The sequence below is a fragment of the Syngnathus typhle genome, linkage group LG19, assembly GCF_033458585.1.
Source record: "Syngnathus typhle isolate RoL2023-S1 ecotype Sweden linkage group LG19, RoL_Styp_1.0, whole genome shotgun sequence".
Classification (NCBI taxonomy): Eukaryota; Metazoa; Chordata; class Actinopteri; order Syngnathiformes; family Syngnathidae; genus Syngnathus; species Syngnathus typhle.
The window spans coordinates 8,596,387-8,617,486 of record NC_083756.1 but is presented as its reverse complement, the minus strand read 5'-3'; the positions used below and the strand labels follow the sequence as shown (position 1 = coordinate 8,617,486).

The window sequence follows — 21,100 nt, the reverse complement described above, 5'->3', positions numbered from 1 at the left end:
AATGATTGAAGAAAGGAATCAATGCAGCACTTGTCACGTAGCACTAATGAAGCAATGTTTCACGTCTTGTCGAAAGTCAGATGAAAGAGTTGCCAATGTAATTATATTCCCCGACTGCTTCTCTCTGTTGATTCAGGCTGACGTTGTAGTCAAGCCATAGTCTCAACGCTGTCTTATCAGGCAATTGGTGTTTGGTAAGCAGTGACTACAACAGATCTTTTGTATGAAGTTAGGATTTGTTTCTGGGGGCAAATTCCTTCTCTTCTATTTGAGAAGGAAACACCATTTGTTTTTGCCCAAGGAAAACCTTTTCTAGTTCTTCAGGTTAGCGGCGGGTGTTGTTTTTCCACCCTCTTACACCACACAGCTGTACTGTTGTCTGTGGATTGGATTCCATATTGAAGCTGCGAGGAACTGTGCTCCCTCCGCACAGTGAGGGAGGGAGGGAGGCAGGGAAGGAGGGAGGGTGAGGATGAAAAGAAGGAGTGGTTGGGAATCAGCATCCTACCCATCCTTCCATCCTTTTTAACCTGTACTGTACTTTTCTCTTGCACTAAATCCCCCAAAATGAAAACCAAACAAAGGCAGGGCAGTTTTGTTCAAAATATTACTATGACTACATTTGGTTACATTCTGAAAATGTTCACATGAATGATGCTTGCTTGCGAGACCCAACAAGTGTGAAGCCCAAATGCCGTACCTCAATGATGGCCCCATCTGGTTGTCGGAGGAAATGTCTGTATCTTCGCTTGAGCCCGCTTAGGTAGAGCGTGTAGATAGCCATGTGGGTGCTGGTCTCTCCGTGTGGCATTGGAGAAGACTCACTATGTGGGTCATCTATGGGGGTAGAGGAACCAGCCAATGGGTTCTCTGCTGTCCAGATATAGTCATAGACTGCCACCTAGTCACACACACAATGAGATTTATTGTAGAATATATTCTATTTTCTCTCTGCATAAAACATGTCTGAGCTATAAATGTGACAATAGATTCACCAATAACTTGAAAAAAAAATGCAGATACAGGTTTGGGGGGGTGTAAATATATGAAATGATATTTATATATATTTTTTATATTGATACGCATTCGGGCCTTACACACCTGTAATGCTGTGCCCTTCTTTATTAGGGTGAGACACAGGCAGCAAGCAGAGCGTGTAACATGTTATATAGGTCATGTAACTCGAAGTCATCCATGTGTGAAGATCATGGAACCTCGATCTGAACGTGTGCGCTGGTAAAGGCACCAATGTGTCCTGAGTGCACAATTTTACACACGGTGTCAGTTACTCAGATGATTGAAACAAAACGTGTATTTCTTCCGAATCAGCTCTTCGAACAAAAACATTCAAATCAACTCTCACATTATAAATCTGTGTAAAACGGCCAAAGGATACAAAAACAAGTGGAGTCACTCAGAGCAACTTTTTCAATGGTAATATTCAAGGTGACCCCATAATTGGTGGTCTAATTACTGTGTAATTTGTCTGAAAACATCGAAACTGTCGGAGGAAAAATAACGGCTCATTCAATGGGTCGTGAGTGTCAGGGTCAAGCTGAAGGAGAGCTTTAATTTAGCCCTGTATCGATGTCAGCCAGCACCTCTAAACACTTAGCCAAATACAACTCAAGGCACTTTATAGAGAAAACAGTGAGGCGGCCCTATTACCTCACTTGTAATTAGAGACACTGCATAAGCTGCAAAGCAGGCAGTCTTGCCATTAGAAAGGATGTCATTGGCAAAATTGCATGCGGCGTGACTCTGTGTGCTTGTCTCTTGTCTTTCTATCACGGTGTGGCTCCAAAATAGATGATTTTTCTCCATTGTATTTAACTGGACACAACTTTCTCATATTCCATGAATTGTAATATTTGAACCACACAGGATACAATTAGAGGTGAATTGACAGCAGCAGGAATTTTCAGATGTTTTCACAGCTATTCTCTGGCCCAAATTACTCACGGCATATTCCGACCCTGTATTAGGTTCCGTTACGTTGCGTGATGATGATTGCTCGCTTCACTTATTGGCCTCTTATTTCACAGACTTTATTGCAGCAAATGGGTGAAACAGCTCTAAAATTGGCCTCCATTGTTAATGCTGTCCAAAATCCCTTTCCGTGGAGTTTCTACCCACACTAATCCAAATAAACCACATCAAGTAGAAAACAACCCACCATTTTCAGTCAACTGTTTTGAGATGAACGCTAGGAACTTTATGACCCAGTTTGATGGCGGTGGCCAAACGTCTAAATCGTATTTTCTGCTTTGACTTGAGTTGCTAGTAAAATATAGAAGCTTTCTGGTCCCAGCGGTCACTTTGGTTCAACACACCTGATTGGATGCTGTTCCTGGTTCTGAATGTAAAGGGAGAGGGTTTTTTTGTTTTGCTACGGTCCGATTTGAATTAGCACGTGAAATCCAGTTGACAAGGCCAAACAAAAGCTTTGAAAGGTGTTTGTGTGTCGGGTTTGGGTGATGCCATTTCATGCAATGCACCACGGCTCTCAGGGCTGAGACAAAACAACCGGAAAGAGCATTAGAGGCTCCACACGACTACTGTTCTCTTGTGGTTTTGTTCCATCATGGCGCTCGCCTGCTTCCTTGGCTTCTAACAAGAGTTTGAGTGCTCTTTCCACTCCGCCATTGTTCCATTTGATAGCACTAAGTGACTGATTTAGCTTCAATGCCTGCATGGAGCAGACAGGCCAGCTGTGGTTTAAGCAGATAGCATTCAAGTGAGCTAACTGAATTCAAAGCCAATCAAGCTGGGATTTATTGTCAGGGTCTGTATTTAGAAATCTGATAGAGTCTGCATCAGTCCCTTGACTGGCATCATGAGAGACAGACCTCATGGGTTTGGGCTGACGACTATAAATGGCAAACCATGTTTTCCAGCAGGGGCATAAATTTCAAGATTTGTAGACATTATGGCAAATTGAGAAAGGGCAAGGGGGACGGACGGAGGGAGGGACGGACGGACGGAGGCACAGGAAGTATGGACGGCACAGCTGCTTTACAACGACAGTCAGTCTGTCTTTCTCAGGGTAAATGTGATTTTCCGCTCTCCGAACGATTTGAATACATACAAAAAGGATGTTAGAATCTCCAATGAAGCTGTTGAGATGGATCAGAATGTGCAAAAATTGTTCTCACAAATATCACTCTGACATTTCCCTCATGCATAAACACAGTGTCTAGACTTTGTCATTAAAAACAAAACAGTAAACATAAAGTAATGGAACATTTCTGTAGTGACTTCATCATGGTTGTGACCTTGGCAGACATTGTCCACAAATAAACAACTTCAAACTAGGCTAACGCCAATGTTTCTTCTTGGAAGGAAGACCCTGTTCCTGCACCCAGACCATGATACCCTTTGGTTTGTACTTCTGTCCCGCTTGGCTTTAATTTACAGTGAGGGAAATAATTAGAATCTCACTTTTGCGACGAGTGGAGTGAAAATGTAAACAATGCCTCCCTGCGGGCGGGTGCTTCATCACTTTGACAGGTGCATTTGAATTTGCCTGGGTGGTGGACAGGCTTGGTTATTTATGTATCATTGGCGCATGGAAGGCGAGGCTGAGGATGGGAACATACTTGCGTGATGGAGGCCAATGCGGAGAATGGAGGTTTGGAAACGGAGAGACTTGAAAGAACCCTTTCCACCAAGTATCCGTTCGGCACAAACGCTTGCGCTTCTTCAAAAGAACTCTTTTGTGCTATCCTCAAGTTTAAATCCCCCTGAATGATGTATGGACCAAAAATGGAGTCTGCGCAGCTTTCAGCCTGTCGAATTTCACTTTCTTGTGAACAAAGCCTCACGGCGAGCATGCGTACATCTCCAGTGCCCGCGGGCCATCGAGATGAGGGGGAGGAAGGGTTTGTGGAGAAACGGGGAGAAGGGTGAGGAAGGGTTAGAGGAGTATGCGCCGCACAGAGGCTATCTAAGCTAGAAAGGGTCAACCCCCCCCCTCCCCCAATACTGCCGCCGCCACGGAACTGACCCTGGGTTCAAATCCTGCACCGCATAGACACTGACTAAGTGGAAGTACACTCGAGCACATGCCAACACAGATGAATTGGGCTCATTCACAATTTTGAACTAGCAAATGCACGCTGTGTATTGTAATACACATAAACAAGACTCATATGTCAAGGTTCATACTGCACAAATGCCCATCAACAAATAAACAAATGCACACAGATAGAAAGGGAAGCGCACACAGCAGTGCTTCCTGAAATACACACACAGTAAGTGGCTGGGAACATGTGGAAGCATAGAGCATAAAAGCGCAATCGACATCCATGCATGGATAAGCCAAGCAACGTCAGCCATTAGAATGAAAATAGATATGCTATTATTCTACATCTGGCCAATATGTGGATGCTTGGCAGATATAATTGGAGCATCTTGAAAATGGCATGGATGCACACTGTATGATTTGGCCTAAGCAAAGGTCTATGTCTTGTTAAACGCACCACTGGACAAGACAGGCCACCCATTTGCATTTGCATGCAGGAATCACACACACACACACATGCACACAGAGTGACAAAAGTGCAAGCACACTACACTGGTTACCATCGCATCTTCAGCCCTCATTACTGTGCCTATCCAGCAAAACCAGACCCTATAAACATCTGAAGTGGAATAATCACAGCTAAAACACAGCATCCAAAACTAGCACAGAAAAGAAAAACAAGCAACGGTGGCTATAACGAGTCTAAATAAAGCCACTTTTAAAAGAAGATTAGACAGAGAGATAATATAGTGGAGTGTCTGAGATAATCCAGAAAATAAGATATGCATAATTTACTGTTACTAATCTCCTTTGCGGGAAATAATGCCTATTGCCAGCCCACAGTAAACAGCTCTGCACATCACAGACTACCTATCTCTTACCATGTCTGACTCGACTACCCTAAGGACATCACTTTACCATTGATGTACATACTGTACTTACTTTACCTGGCAAAATCATATAATAAGTGTAAATCCTCATGGGATTTGAACCCTGAAATGCACAATGCACTCAGTTCATCAGATAAACATACAAAGAATAACTTTTGTCTCAATAACTAGTACGGAAGAGAAGTTAGTTTAATTCAGTACCGCATGTCGATTCTAAACGTTTTACAATGATACAGTTATAATCTACATTCCCATTCCTCCTTAAAATTGATTTAAAAAGAGTTTCTTATATAATCTATACCAAATGAGGTGTCCTGGAATGCGAGGCAATTTGTGTTGAAAACTGACATAACGTACTGATGTTAATTTGTCCAAAAGCTCAGTCACAAATAATAAAGTGATACCACTTCAGTATGTTGTCAATATGGAATACATTTCAGTAGTTCGCGGGGTCATCTTTGCATTAAGATGCAGCAAACAGATGCCAAAGTAGGCTTTTGCCTTTGATAGTGAGTGAGCAAAAACCAAGAAAGAAAATTGATGGTGAAGCAGCTTCAAATTAATCAGGCCTCGGAGGCTTGGGGGGTCAGAAGCCTCCAATAACCAATTTGAGAGCTGAGGATAAGGGATGAGATGCATTCACAGTCTCACATGTGCACACACACTTACATTTGTATGTATTTTTTATTTATTTAGTTATTTTTTATTTATTTCAGTTCAGTCCCTCAGTGTCAGTCTCTACCTTGTTTTGACTCTCCCACAAAAGCCCGGTCAGGTCCGGGTTTGGTCGATAATCACATTCTCTTCCCGGATTAATTGCGAGGGCCGCATTAGGCAATGCCACTGACACTCCCTGTAATTAAACGGTTCAAAACCGACATGTTCATACTAGAATATTTTCTTCTCTTTTTGTCTGCCAAGTGAGGGAAGCGTTGGCCTGTCTAGAAATGGGAACCATGGTGGTGCTTTTACGAGGGAAAGAAATAAAAACAAAACAAAACGGGAAGACAGTTGGCTGATGGCGTCAATTCATATGCCAGCGTGCGATAAAGGTGCATTTTTTTCACCATGATCAAAATTTGCGGGTAAACCGACAACAGGCGGAGAAGGGCGGGGCTATTAACTGATCAACACCTGGTGGTGTGTTGTTGCGCTAGAAAATCAATGGATGGTTGGACTGACAACAATCTTCCTTTGATGCCATTGATCTTTTTGACATTTAACAAGTAACATAACAGAGCAACCAAAACCAATTTCAATGCAGATCAGGATGTGTGAAATATCGGTAGTTTCAGAAGCTTTTTTTCTTATCAGATGTATCGGAGAACAATGATGCATCATTCCTATTTTTTATTGATTTTAATAACGATTGATTACACTGAAAGTATCTTTGTTTTCCTTCACGCAGTGTTTGCGTTAACCATTGAAACATCTTATGACCTCCTTTATAGAAACATTTACAGCAGCGCTAGCATTTGCTTCAGTGATTATGTTGATTCAATGCTAAGTCGTTATGCCTAACGCCCATAACATTTGACATGTGACTTGCAAAAGAGTGGGAGGGGGTGCATGAGTGTGTGCAAACTGAAAATAGAACGTGTGTTTCATCTTTATCTGTGCGCTTTAGTTTGAGTTGACCACTTCTTTTACACATTAGTGCTCACCGAAGTCTGTGACCTTTTCAGGAACGTGGCCGTGTAGCATTTGCCGTCATTTCTCATATTGAGCTCCCTAATACTCAGCCTGTGTGGATGCTGCCCTTGCCTGCCTGCCTGCCTGCCTGCCTGCCTGTTATTGCCTCAGGCCATCGGGGCCCAAAGCGGTGTCCACTTAAAAAAAAAAAAGCCTTTCCTCCGTAATAGAAGAAGCCACTTTAATGTGACATGCACATGCAGGCGTGCAAAAACGGTTTATATGCATGTATGAGTGTACTTTGACAAATACTGTAGAATTCAGGTGAACGTCGAATTGGATTTTTGCACATGCACTCAAGCGTATAAACAAACGCATTGACCAAGAGAGCTCTAGTATCCGACTCAATGCTGGTGGCTTTGACCTACAGCACCTTAGCACTCAGCGTGGTCCCGGCGTTCCTTTGGCTGTTGTTGTGGCTTCCTGTTTCCCGAGCTGCGGCTTCTATTGTTTAGTGACAGCGTTTCCTGGGTATTCTGTCACGGCCGGCCACCCTCTCTGTTTGCCTTATTTCCTGCTAAAGTGTCCAATATGTTTTGTCAAAAGTAGCATATGAACTAAAGCCTGATGTTACCTTTTGAAGATACAGCAACTTTTGAAACCTGGGCAGCTTTTCAGTCTATCAAGCATGTTAACGTTGGAAAGCACCTTGGGTGTTCCAAAATGTGCCTGCCAGTAATCTATTAGCTCGACACACCAAGACAAACGGCATGAAGGAGCGTGAGCGTCGATGCAATCAGGTTGGCAAAACATCTCCGGGCCAGCCCACAAAGCGCCTCTCAGCCTTTTGGGCTTTCTATTTAATCTGTCCTCTCCTTCAATTATCCCAATGTCACCACCGGTGGGGAAATGTTGCTTTTGGATGAATTAGCAGCAAACAAGGTTTGCAGCGGGTAAACGGCTGCCGCACTCTGTCACTGCCATAGCGATGGCTCAGACAAAACACTTTGCGTACCTGTTTCGGTATTTCACAGTATGTACAGTGATCTGGAGGGGGTGACAGGAGACGATTAATAACGTCAATGTGCCTATACATAATGAATGGGGCTCATTACTGAAGCAGTAGTAGCTCCCTCGAAGCCTCCATAGCTCAGATCAACGCAACAGGATGCCATGGTGTTTTAGGTTCAAGGGTTTTGAACACATTTCAAATTGACAGTTTATCAGATTTCCCTTTTGTTCTAACATCATGTTATGTTGTTGAGTGGACTTCAATGATTCTCAAGGATTACAGTCCCGTTTTTGCCCAGATGAGATTTGTCAAGAGACCTTTTTTAAATGTAGTTTTTATATATTTCTTGATTAATATTGGTATATTTAGAAATTGATAGAATCCCTTGTTTTCCTTCTTTCTCCCAGCCAGCTAATGAAGGCCTCGTGGCCTACTGTTATTAAAGTTTCGCCCTTGCCTCTGATATTAATTGGGTTCGTAATAAGAAATGCGCTGGATTCATTATTTAATTGAAGGGGCACAATTGGAATACAGTTTGGAAAATGTATTTTTAATGAAAAACACTACATCCTGACCTAATCATATCAACCTTATTCTATCTAATTAGGGATGCAAAAAATCATTAGAGTTGCAAAATATTACTTTCAGCTCTTGTCGGGTCGCTCCTTCGCTTGCCTTCATGAATTTTCACTTTATATATTTTTTTCCTTCATGTGATAAATAGTTAATAAGGGAAAATGACAAGAAATTGCACCCTTGCAAATTATTCTTGAGTTAGGAAAGTGACCCTCGATGGAGACTTGGCATCACTAATTATAAAATAATGACACATCAGCATGTCTTATTTAGATGAAAAATAACTGCGGTGCAAAATGTAATAACCATCAATTAAATGACGTGCTCTATCTTTTAACTAACTAGTAGCTGAACGTTAGATTTATTTATTTTAGTATTTAACGTCTAACGATATCTAAATGTTATTAAGGTTACAAAAAATGGTCACGTTTGGGCAATGTAGATAATTTACCTATTAAAAAATAACATTGAATAAAAAAAAATAAAATAAATGAAAAAAAAAAAGCCTACGTTTCATGATTTGGTTGGCCCGTAAGTTCAGCAAGCAAAGAGCAAAGGGAGTTAATGAAAATGGCAAACACGGAACGATGTATGCCACTACAAATCCAACAGACTAAATTAGAGAAGGGCCTGCAGTTTGATGGCCATGTTCTATTTCCCTTATCTCAACAAGTCACATTTTCAATCACTATGCAAAAGATTTGACATCTGGTGTCGGCTTGGCGCTAATAGACTTCTTGCTGCCGTGGCGTCGCCATGAACCTACGCCTGGCTGTCAAACATGCGGCAGCCGATGCTAATTTCACGTGAAGCGACATTTATGTAAAGTGGAATCCTGCGCTCGTGACATGGACGTGTCCACCGCACCTTCAAAGAATAGCAAATGGAACAAATTGGCTGGCATGTTGATGGAGCAGCCTATTTGACTAAAATGTCTTTGTAATGTCATTTCCACAGACTAATCAGGCAGCTTCCTAGATGGCTTTCTGTTTTGGTAATTATCCTGTACTAATTAGAATGAAGCTAGATACCTTAGAGATGACTTCTCAGCTTTCTGAAATGTAACTAAAGACAATTCAACAAAATTCTCCACATTGTTTTCTACTTTATTTTGTCAGGTCTGGATGCACGTACCTTGCGCCTCTCGCCATCATAGCCCCTCCATTGCTCCGCCTTCTTGACGATGTAGCTAAGCTCCTGATTGGACAGCTCTAAGTCCTGAGGTAGGAAATAAGTCCCCTCCTTGCCGGTGAGCCTCTGGAAGATGTCCAGCATACGGCCGTTGTTGTGAAATCTAGAGAGTGTGGAGTCAAAAAAGAAGGAAAACTGTGGGAGTGGGAAGCCAGTCTGAATCACTGTCTCCTCACCGTTAAGGTCATGTGAGGTCAAATACCTAAGCAAGTCAGACTAAGCAAAGCTGCAAACATACTACGAGTCTGTTTTGTCTGTCACAATGGCTCTTTTGTACAAATCAATGCAAAAAAAATCTGAAGATACATTTGGATCACAGCACGCAACGGATCAATACAAAAAATCAAAGTGCAAATGGAATCAAATATGTTGCGCTTTGAGTAGGAAGCTCTTTGTTCTCACACTGACTTCAGCAATGTCTGCGTCTCTTTGTGTGTGATGCGGTTGCTAATGTGTGGGAGTCCAATCCTGACATGTTACCGATTGTAGAGGAGTTTGGAGAACCCAGCCTGAGTCACAAGGAAAGACTCGAGACCATATTGATCCGTAGATGCTTATCGCAAAAGTGCGAGGATTTCTTTGAGCCACACATGGAAGCAGGCAGTCGACCTTGAAAGGGATTCACCATGTGTGTAAAACTGAAATAATGCATTGGCTGACCATCAAAACAAGCCGACCTCGCACCCTTCCGTGGAAATTGTGGTCTGTCGGAGGGTAATCGGATCTCGAATGAAAGCAACATCAAGTCGACGAGGATTTATGCATGGAAGTGGTGCAACGCTTTGAACTCAAGCACATCCACTGTCCCTCTTGGGAATGCAGATGTTTGTAGTATCCTGACCTCATCCCATGCATCTCTTTTCAACGGTGCTTCTCATTCATTTATGCCATCTCTCGTCCATATCTTTGCATCCTCTCTTCAAACACTTCTTTGCTGTTAGAATGTCTCTGACTTTAGGATTTGTTTGTAAGCTATGATAACATACTAAATATAAATAAACGCGCTAATTCAGCATGGATGACCTCAATATCTGAAACATGACTGCAACACACAGATGCTGTCAGATGAGTCCTTGTCATATACATTCTACAATAAATCTGCTCTATTTCAATATGCATGCAGTGATAGCAGCCATGCAAAGCATTCAGCCTAATAGGATCATGTAAGAGGGTTATATGTTCACGCTATATCAAAACACATTTGAACTTTTGGATTGGAAATGCTTTCAATGTTCCAACCGATAGCACGGTGTATGGTGGCTGTGAAAAGGCAGCTGTGTGATGCAAGTGTGTACAACTGCTCTTGTGTTTATGTATACTCATTGTGCTGATGTGTGAGGTCCATGCAAACCTGCATAAGTAATTCCATTCAAGTGTGAAATCAAAAGGCATCCGATTTGTTCCATTTTCTGTTGTTGTTGTTTTTTTCAGGGTCTGGATGGATTATGAGTTAGGACTAGCACATGGCTGCGGAGGCGGAAGAGAGAGCTATTCCCGAATAGATGTTTAAGTCAAGCCAGGCCAGAGTGTTGCAAGGAAAGGATTCATCTTCATGGTCAGATTGTCCCTACAGGTTACTTTCATTTTGGAAATAGCCGTGACTTTCATTGCTCTCGCAACTCGAGTTGTCGTGCTTCTCGGCCACTGAGGACTTATAAAATGGAGCTCAAAGTTGGAGTTTACATCAAGCATTTTTAAAAAAAAGAATAGATTTGCAGTTGCATTGCAGTTGTTGTTTTTCTCACGCCGTAGCTTGACATGAATAAAAGAGTGACGCATAATCAACACGTTTTGTGAAGTAAATGGAAATTAGGAACAATTGCAATTCGACTGAGATAAGCCGACATATCCATTCGGACCCGTGAGTCTCACCTGAGCAGATAAACGCAAAGGATGGTGACGGATAGAAGAAAGATGACTGCATATAGGAAAACAGTGATGATGACCCCGGCTGTGCCTGATTGGTCCACTCGGTGGAAGTGCCAGAAAAGCTTGGCGGCATCTCCCACTGGTCTGTCTGGGCTGTAGGATAGACGCTGTGATCACAAATATAAAGTCACATATTGTATTTCTTCTATTCATTTGTAGTCCTTCACTGTGATTTAAAAAAAGAACCATATAACACACAGCTAGCTAACCTTGCACTTTCTCCCCCCTCATCCTCTACTCACCCCATTTTTCTCTGTAATCGAAAGTCACTTTGCTAAGATAAAGTGAACTCCTATTTAAAGTGCGCAAGTTATTTTTAAGTGACTTACCCCGAGGACGGCGTCCACTGCAAGGACTGCCAGGGGGTGCAGGACTGTCCACACTCCCTGAGCCATGATAAACTTTGACGTGAAGGAAGGGAGTGATCCAAATATCTGTTGACAGCCCCATCTGATCAGAACCAGCAGGAACGTTACTGCGTTCAAGGTCAGGGGACCCACCACCACCATAGCCAGCTCCTCGCGGGTGTGGAGCAAAGAACTCTGGTACACCAGGTCCACCGTGTGTGCGTGAAATTGGAATCTGGTGAGAGGTGCATGTGTCAATATGTATGCGGCACATTTGGGTTTATTATCTTGTGTCACTGTAGGGCACTTGTGACCATAATATCATGTTATTTACGAGAGATGCAATCATTTTGGACCATCACCATAAAGACTATCTGAGCTACTTTCTTTCTAGCATCTTAATAATTGAATTAAGATCAAATAATGAGGAGAAAACTAGAGAAAAAGCATCACTTGCTATAAAGTAACTATTTTTATACCTGCAAGATGGACTCTCTGTTTACAAGCAAGCCTCATGAGCTCCTTAATCTTCCCATCAGTCAGGAGACGGCAAAGCAGTGGTAAGACAGGACAGGTCTGCTTTATGCTCATTAAGTCCCATTTGATTCTGCCTTTTCCAGATTCCCTTCATTAATCTCAATGAAGCGGTCCATTGGAGTTTCACGTGAAGCAAAACTCCAAACATAACACTGCAGGTTAGAGCTTTGTGGCGGTATTGTTCCTTCTGGTCCACTTTCAAATTGAGGGAGCCACATTAAAAGCAACTCTTTGCTGAATCGAATTGAAAACTTTATTTATTTAATAGTTCTACACTAATGTACTAATTCTGCATCCAGATAAATGACACTATGGATCATAAAGCATTGTATTTTGGATTCTTGATACATCTCATTACATTGTGCAGGTACCTTACCTCTAATTTAATACCGTTCACATTCTGCTTTTAATTTTGCATAGAGGCTAATTGACTTGAATATGGTTTTGTTCTGTGCACTTTAGAAGCCATTTGGAGATGACAGCTTTGGGACATGTTTTATATTTGTGAACAATTGAAGAATCCGGGTCCTCCTGCATGTTTTCTATGGCTACTTGTTGCAAAACACCTGATTCAAACATTGTTATCCATCTTCTGCAGACCTTGCTAATTTTCTGACCATTTGAATCAAGTGTGTTGCAACAGGAAGACATGCAGGACCCCGCCCACCTGTTCCAACACACCGGATTCAATGATTAGGATTGTTTTCCAGCTTCTGCAGACCTTGCATATTTTCTGCCATTAATGGATGGCTGAATAAAGTGTGTTGCAACAGGAATACATGGAAAACATGCAGGATTACCACGCTGCAGGACCAAAGTTGCCTACCCATGGTACAGTGACTTATTTTTCTCATTACCCCTTCCAAGTGTTTTTCTTCCATAGCAGTGTTTGGTCAAATGTTTGTCATTCTTCCTTGAATGCCTCTCTCTGTTTTCTAATCCCCAATCACGTCTCCATTTTAATACGTGATGTTTTTACGCCCATGATAGTGTCATAAAAACTGTTGGTATGCATGTTCACAGCTGGAGCATTTTATTATGATCAATTCAATCAGCACCATATGCCAATTAAATGCTATTTTACAGGTCTTTGGTGTCGTATTGCTATTTAATCGCAATGCTGCTTAAAAGGTCATTTACAAGATAATAATGCTAAATACCTTCCAAATAATCTAGTCTACTGGGGTGTTAAAGGTGTCTAGTGACATCAACATAGTTCCACAGTGATGCTATGTTAATGTTGCGCAAAAGGATTCCTATATTGTGTGTTCTACATTTTTATGTGATCCAATCCTTACTTCTCACAACACTATAAAACTAGCAAATTATTGTGTTGGTTCAACACGATACAGAAGAATATGCAAAAAAAAAAAAAAAACACAAACTATACATTTTAGTTTTGTGGGCGTGCATGCATATGAGCGTAAACTCCTTCCCATCCTTCTAGTTCTGTATGTGTGTGTATCAAAGGAAGTGAACTCACTTGTTGACAGGAACTGCTATGGCCTGGAGGTAGAGCCACTGGCTGCAGTAATGCAGGTAGAGCCTCACAAACCACATCAAAGCCAGCAGCAGCATAATGAAGCTGAGCTGCAAAACAGAAAGCCGCCAGCTACCACATGCTTGTTGTTGTTGCTGCTGCTTCTGCTGCTGCTTGTGTTGCCGCAGCAACAACAGGCCCAGCTCAGATGGTAACATGCAAAGGACCAAGTGGGCTGGGTTGGCCAGCTGAGCAGAACTTGGTCCATTCTGTGAAGGCCTGTATTAAGACAACCAAAATCACACGCAAATTAGTTATCTGGTGACAGGCAGGCACATATACGTATGTTATACAGCACGCTATTTGGAGGTTAGCAAAGGGTGAGGGCTAAATTGAGTTCCTTTATCATTTTTATTTATTATAGTATGTCTTTCACTTTATAAGCTGCATTCAAGCAAATGTGAGACCAGGAAAAGTGCACTGGACTAACTATATATAAGCAAAGACAATTGATACATTTTTGTATTGACACTTGCCCTAGAATATAAATGACTATTTTGGAATATAATACGACATTACTCTTTTGACTGTGACATTTGTGTGAACACCATGTACACAAACCAATATGACACAATTTACATTCATTTCCACTGGTTGTGTAAACGTCTGCTAAAGGTGCAGCTCATGTGCTATGTTTGTGCATCAATGTAATGTCACTCAAGCAAACAGCCAGCCATCCCTCCCTTCCTCCCTTCCAGCAGTGCGCTTCCCTCGGCACCTCTGCCTCCTCTGTGCTGCCCTTTGTTGGTCTGCTCAACTATTCCCTTTCATATGGAGGGCACAGATGGAGAAAGCGCAGACACAAACTCACAATATGTCAGCGAAGGCGGCGATTACATTTTGCTTTGCATGACAAACTTGAACTCAGACGCACTACTTACGGTAAAACAGCATAGAAGAGAATCATGTCATTGCACTCAAATAGTCGACCCGGATAATGGCTAACTTGAATTAAACTGGACTGAAAGTAGCCAAAGTAAGGTTAGCATCAGAGTGCCACTTTGGGCTTTTGCCTGTGGATATCCCAGTGTCTCACCACGGTGTCCCAGAGCACGGCTGGAATTCACTTTGTAGTGACTATCTAGGGAAAATGGTACAGTGCCTAAGGATAAAAAAACAGAATCAATTGTGTTGCCCAACCCTTCCACCCAATAAATGAGTCTAGAGTTAAATCTGACATTACTTTAAAGCAGTGATTCCCAACCAGCGTGTTATCGGCGGTGCTGCGGGGAATTATCCAATTGCATTTAATTTGTCTGAAAACTCATTAATGATATATATATATTTTCAACTATTTATGATATCTTGTGATGGGCAAAAAATAAATAAATAAATATATATATATATATTTTATAAATGTCTTGGCTCAACAATATTCGAGAAATACTCCTTTTTATTTTCTTCCCAGCTCGTATCATTGCTTAAATATCAAAAGTTGCTCACGTACGACGAAACACATCTTTTTTTTGTGAGGCTGGCATTTTCTCTGAGGTGTTGAGTTGTTTCAAGTTCTCAAGCTCCTCGGTGCATGCACAAATGGGCAGAGGGAATCATTGAGAAAACACTTAGCCAGCAATTTTGCTCTGATAAATATTAATAGGTTTCCTGAAACAATAACAAGCAAACATCTGTCATAAAAAGTTGGCCACTGGTGAAACGAGATGAAGTGCAGCATGTAAAATCTGGCTACATTTCACGATTGATGCAAATGTACCATGCAGTATATACTGGAGATAAACTAATCAACCGTCATCCATCCGTCTATTTTCTCCACCGCTCATTCTGTTCAGGGTCGTAGGGGAGCTAGACCCTAATCCCAGGTATTGTCTGGTCATCAATGAATCCCAGGGCATTTCTGGACTCACACAACAGACACTATCACTGTAAATAAACAAATCCCATATTTGACAATTCCCTGAAGTTGAATAGAAATTTGTGTTGATGTAATTCTATTTACTGCCAGAGATGAGGCAATGAAAATAGTGATCCCCATAGTGACAAACATTACAAGATGCAAATGTCTTATTTTCTTCCAAGCTTTTTGACATTTTTGTGCATTTGAATTGGAAAGTGGACTAAAAAGAAATCAGTGTCCCATAAAAATACGCCCTGTCAAGTGGCATTAAGTGAAAACAGCAAAGTGGTCCTGACGCCCATCCTTCAAATAAGATATTGATGATGGATGAAAGAGGAATATTTTTAGACACTTGAGTGGCGGGCGCCCTTGTGCTTCTTCCAAAGCAAATCTTTTCTCAGCGGTGAATTCATTTCATTAAGACCCCTCCAATTATAAAACCATAATAGATGAAATGCAAGGTTGGATATTTTATCTTCCAACGATGAAAGCATGTCCCTCGAATCTGATGTGGCAAAGGCCCAGAGTTCATTTCAACAGCCATGCATTGGCACGCGTTGCTACATTTTAATTGCACTTTAAAGGATTGTGTGAAATCTGGGTCAGAAGCTGTTCCCTAATTATCTTCCCTGGATACATTTGTGTTGCTATTTTGCAAAAACTGACTCATCATTTTCTCCAAACCTTGCCAAAGTGGGCAAAGTATACAAATGACGTGTCAATCATTTGCGCAAGAACTTTCTCTTGGACTGCTTTGGCTGTTAAAAAAATAGAGACCGGTATTACTTTTCAAAGATGCTTAGGTAATGAGAATGGGCAGCGTGAGGATTACACTGGCGTGTTCCATTTTAAATAGCAGATTAATGCTAATAATTCTCCAAGGGCTGAACTGCAGAAGGTAACCCTGAGAATCCTTGCCGGTCGCACTTGCAGGCTTAAAGCCTCCAGTGGAGGGCCACTTAAAAGTATCAGACTTATCCTTTCATTTTGAGGATTAAGTTATTTCCTGTCACTTTTATATTTGGGCCACTGGCATTGTTTGTAAATGCACTCAAATCTTTTTCACACATCGTTGAGGAACGAACGGCTTGCTGTCGGGGGAAATTGAGAAGGCAAAAATTGAGAGTGTGAAAATAGACTTAAAAGATTGACGGATAATGTGATTGTTCTCTTCGTGGCCTACATGCATGACTGCCATACTGATTATGGAAGTGTGATTATCTGAGGTGTCAAAGAAAGAGATAGGACTGCTGATACCTTATCTTTGTTTACATCTCATCCCTTTGATTATGAAGTTGATGGCATTTGTCTTCTGGATCTTTTTGCTGACGCTGCCAAGCTTTTATGCAATCCTAATTTTAGGGCGTTGAAGGACACACCTTCACTGAGAAGCTCACACCGTGCTTGGGCATGCTTGACACTGTCAAGTCAAAATGGTTTATCGGCACTTCTGAGAGACTCTGAAATGAGGATTCCGAAGACTTGCAAACAGATGATCAGACTTGGTGGACTAGCCATTGTTTCATTTCAGGTGCGAGCCCATCATGATTCCTTGAGATGCATTTTAACACGGTCAAAGCGGATGAACTTCTGAAATGATTAAATGCCCCCTTCACTCTAAAACATAAAGAGGAAAACAACAATGAGGATGAGAACAGCAGAAATGGAGCCCTCCAATTGACTTAGTGTGGAGAAACGTGTGAAGAGGAACGTCGGTCCCCAACGAGGCGAGCTAACTGAGGGAAATTAGGTCAATGTGTTCTCTTTGATTCCACAAAAAGAACACATTGTGTGTGCGTGTTGCAATTCTGTCAAAGTGGGAGGTGATTGGTTGTGGCAATTGTGATGTCATTTTCAGTCGACAGCAAGTGGCAGTATGGCCGCGCCTTGAGATGGGTAAAAAAAAAACGGTGAATTTTGCCCGTCCATTTCATATTCAACCAATCATAAACCTTTTTGTTGGCATGCTTTAAATGCTGTACGCAAATCTAATATGAGATATTTATGGGGGAAATTTAACATTTAGTTTGGCCTCATGGAACTAAGCATCCCATTTGACCTTTTACCCTCCATTTCTATCATTCCCTCCCTCCCTCCCTCTTTCTACCCCCACCCCGACCAGGGTAACACACATATAATTGATATGAGCATTAGGGGCTATATTTCAATGTAATTATAATCTTGATAATTGAGCTAATTAGATCTAAATGCTATGTGAGAATGACTTTGATTAAAACAGGTTTCTCACCTACAACCAGTCGCAAGGTTTCAAAAAGACGCTCATTTCTAATGGGCACAACAAATGACTGATTTTAGACAATTTTATAATAATGATATTTAACCGAAGCAACTAACTTCCTCAGCAGCTAACCCATGTTATCAGTACATTAGCTCCTTAATTGGCCCATAGGGATAAAGTTTTCTAAATCTGAATTAAGAGGTGGAGGGAGTGGGGAAAAAAAAAAAAAGCTCAGGATCATCATAATGACTAAAATTTGCTTGGTAAAGTTATGAGTGATTAAGAGTCATCAACCACCTCAGTGACACTTCATTATCTTTCTCAAACAATTCACATTGAATTGCAACATTTTTACAAAGGAGGGTTAACATAGCTACGATCTGCAAGGTCACCAAATGACTTTCCTTGCATGTTCGAGCATGTTTCGGGAATGTCGGCTGTCCACACACAAACACGGACAAATCATACTGGATGCTCTTTGTTCGTTTCATTTCTTCAGAAATAATCTGTAATTATCAATAGGAGCTTCTAATTGTGCATTAGCCGTTCTCCTGAGGCATACATGCTATTTCCTTTTCATCAAGTTCATTTAGTCCAAACACATGAGGGGGTTGATGCACATACTTCAATGCAACTGACATCTCTGGCTGATTAATTCCTACAACCTGTCACTTGTCATACGCTTGACAGACAGTGGATGTATCCCCAAGTTGTTACGGACGTTGACGTTGCACCTGCAGCCAAAAATATTACAAGTATGTGCTCTATTTGTTTTAGTTACAGTTCATACTGTACCGCACAGTCTCTTAAGACATGTCTCTTTTTTTTTTTTTTTGTGCTTCAAGGTGTACACAAATACCAATTTGCTGGAAATGATTGCATTTTTGTGATTTGTCTGAATATCCCAAATCAATTCCAAAGTTTTGAATTGTTTCCTTAATCATTTATGAATATTAGGACACCCAATAAAAATGCGCTCACTACGGCGTGGCTCAATAGATGGCAGTAATATCCTTCAATCACTTGCGGCTTGAATCTCACACGGCGTGGCCTATGCGCAGTACAAATAAGATGCATCAGGGGCGCAATAGAAAATATGTCACATCACATCATTATTATGCAAGAAAGATATATATATATATATTAAAAGAAAAAAAAAACAGTCCCTCCCTCCTGTATCTCTTCTAGTCCTCAGGTAACGTGGAGAAGCCTTGGCAAAGTCAAACATCACAGTGGGAGGGATGCGTGAGGCAATGACTTTGAGCTTGCGCTGTCTTTTATATCCCTGTGAAAGGCAACAGCAGCACTGTGTCTTTCTAATGTTCTGATTAGGTGAGGTCATAAAACAGCCTTTAGCTCAAAGATGGTGTAATATCTTCTCCTGTGAAGATGAAATCAATAGCAACACTTGGAGCCAGGCCTCCATCCCAGTGCAATCTCATCAAGAACCCAACGAACGAAAGAAATAAAAAAAAATGGCTTTTCCAGAACTGCGAAGAGGTCTTAAAAAAGCAGCTGCTATATGAATAATTGTGAAAAAAAAAAAAAATGTATTTCTTTGTATGCAAGCTTTTGCCCGGGTGCTTATTTATTGTGTGCGTCGTGGTTGGTTGGCGGGACAGGCTGGTAATCATTCAAATTCCCTCAGTATGTTCACAAGATGTCAGCCAGTAGTCTCTGATCTTGTTTAATATGTGACCAGCAGCTACAAATTACTAACCCGCGCAAATGAGGAAACAAGAATCCCACTTTTCATTCTCCAGGGTAAGCGTCGTCATGTAACTCGCCCTAAAGTACCGTTGCGCCTCCCCTTCATTTAGTTGGATTTCAAAGAAAATAACAAATACCTGTACGGATTGTACTTTGTAGTTGAAATAAGACCTTTTTTTGCTTTTGGCTTCTTTTGATGCAGTATGGGCATACAGTTTGAAAGTCTGCAAGCCTTCACTTTGTTTGTTTTCTTCACGCACCCCCCTTTTTCCCATTAAAATCAAATGCCGAGAGCTACGATGAAAAGGAAAGAAGCTCAGTCGCTTCATTTTGACGTTGAAACGGGCCTGGAAATACAAGCCATCGCAGCCCAAATTTTAAGATGAACACAGCTTGGATTGTTAATACGAGCATGGCTGAGGCCAAGGTAATATTGAGTCTACATTCATTTATATGCAAAACGACTGAAATGTTATTAAGGAATGAAGGGGGGCACTCTTACCTTTGCTTCAAAAGCTCCCAATACACACAGTCATGAGAAATCTAGCAGCCCAAAATGTATGTTTTTGCTCAAAAGACTATTTTGTATCTGCACAAAAGTTGCATGATATGGACAAATGCATTAGGTTGTCAAATACAGTAGTGTAGTAGGTCTAAATGATCAGGAAAGCTTGAATCCAGATAAATAGTTGTTGTTGAATTTGCTTGTTCTTCATCGGCTTGCTTTAAGACTTACAGAAGGGAAAAGGTGTACTCCTCCATCTCCTCCATGTTGAGCATCTTGTGATTTTGTACATCTTGCGCGCTGCCACCGCTCACGCTGGGGCCGCGGCTATTTGTCTTCTTGATTGGCTTCTTCTGTGAGGAGCAGCAGTCGGGGAAGAACACACGCAGACGTCATTTGTAAGCAAAGCAGGAAGCGGGCTTCGGAATTTATCTCGGGGGATGCACGCGGTGACGGTGACAGCGTGCGTGACGCTTTTGGAGCATGTGAAACGCTGTGCGGTTGACACCAGACGAGAGCGGTGGCGAAATCGCATATGGCACGCAATCGTTCAAGTGGAGTTTGTTTGGGAAATGTGTGCAGAGCGACGGCGCTGTTAAATATATGATATCTAAGAGTCGACAGCCCCCCCCCCCCCCTCCATACAAGTCGTTTACTGTCATCATCGTAAACACAGTCAAATGGAGTTAGGAAGCGAGGCTTTAAATATTTCACCAAGGTACTTGGGAGCAGATATTATTTGTTAAGCCGCCAAGATGTTAACGGCTTGCTTTCCCGGGCCCTGTCAGCCCCGCGTTGCCCTTGGGTGGGCTTAGTGCCTTTCCGCTTGAAGTTGTGAAATACTCATACTGATGTATGCTAATGAGCTCCACGGTTGCAACCTTCTGTCTGTTCCCTTCTTTTCAACCTGCTCCTCTCCTCCATCTCCCTCGTTCTCCGTCTCCCGTGAGACAAACCCAGAAAGTAGTAAATGAGCGGGGCCCCAATAAAAGCTCCATTCGTTTTCATAGGGCAATCTTTGCCAAAGAAAGCTGGGATTCCAGAGTGATGATCACAATAAAAAGGTGGAGAGGAACGGCAAAGAAAGCGGAGAGAGGGGAAAATGCAGTGGGT

The 21,100-nt window shown here is 41.8% G+C and overlaps 1 protein-coding gene and 1 long non-coding RNA gene across 7 annotated transcripts in view; one reads left to right on the top strand and one right to left on the bottom strand.

The window, feature by feature from the left end:
- ofcc1 (orofacial cleft 1 candidate 1) overlaps positions 1-21,100 on the bottom strand; it is a 60,827-nt gene that overhangs the window by 4,331 nt on the left and 35,396 nt on the right. For 4 of the 6 annotated variants that reach the window (XM_061266214.1, XM_061266216.1, XM_061266215.1 and 1 more), the window contains 6 exons: positions 20,219-20,340; positions 13,622-13,897; positions 11,584-11,836; positions 11,198-11,361; positions 9,269-9,428; positions 701-901 (listed from right to left, as the gene is read on the bottom strand). In XM_061266214.1, the coding sequence (XP_061122198.1) occupies positions 701-901; positions 9,269-9,428; positions 11,198-11,361; positions 11,584-11,836; positions 13,622-13,897; positions 20,219-20,340 (1,176 nt within the window). Of the gene's footprint in view, positions 1-700; positions 902-9,268; positions 9,429-11,197; positions 11,362-11,583; positions 11,837-13,621; positions 13,898-20,218; positions 20,341-21,100 lie in introns of those variants that run through there. The other 2 variants (XR_009710514.1, XM_061266219.1) reach the window with 2 other exon arrangements.
- LOC133143934 (uncharacterized) overlaps positions 12,832-21,100 on the top strand; it is a 30,388-nt gene continuing 22,119 nt past the window's right edge. The window contains exon 1 of the long non-coding RNA XR_009710516.1: positions 12,832-12,969. This is a non-coding gene — a long non-coding RNA (uncharacterized LOC133143934). The remainder of the gene's footprint in view (positions 12,970-21,100) is intronic.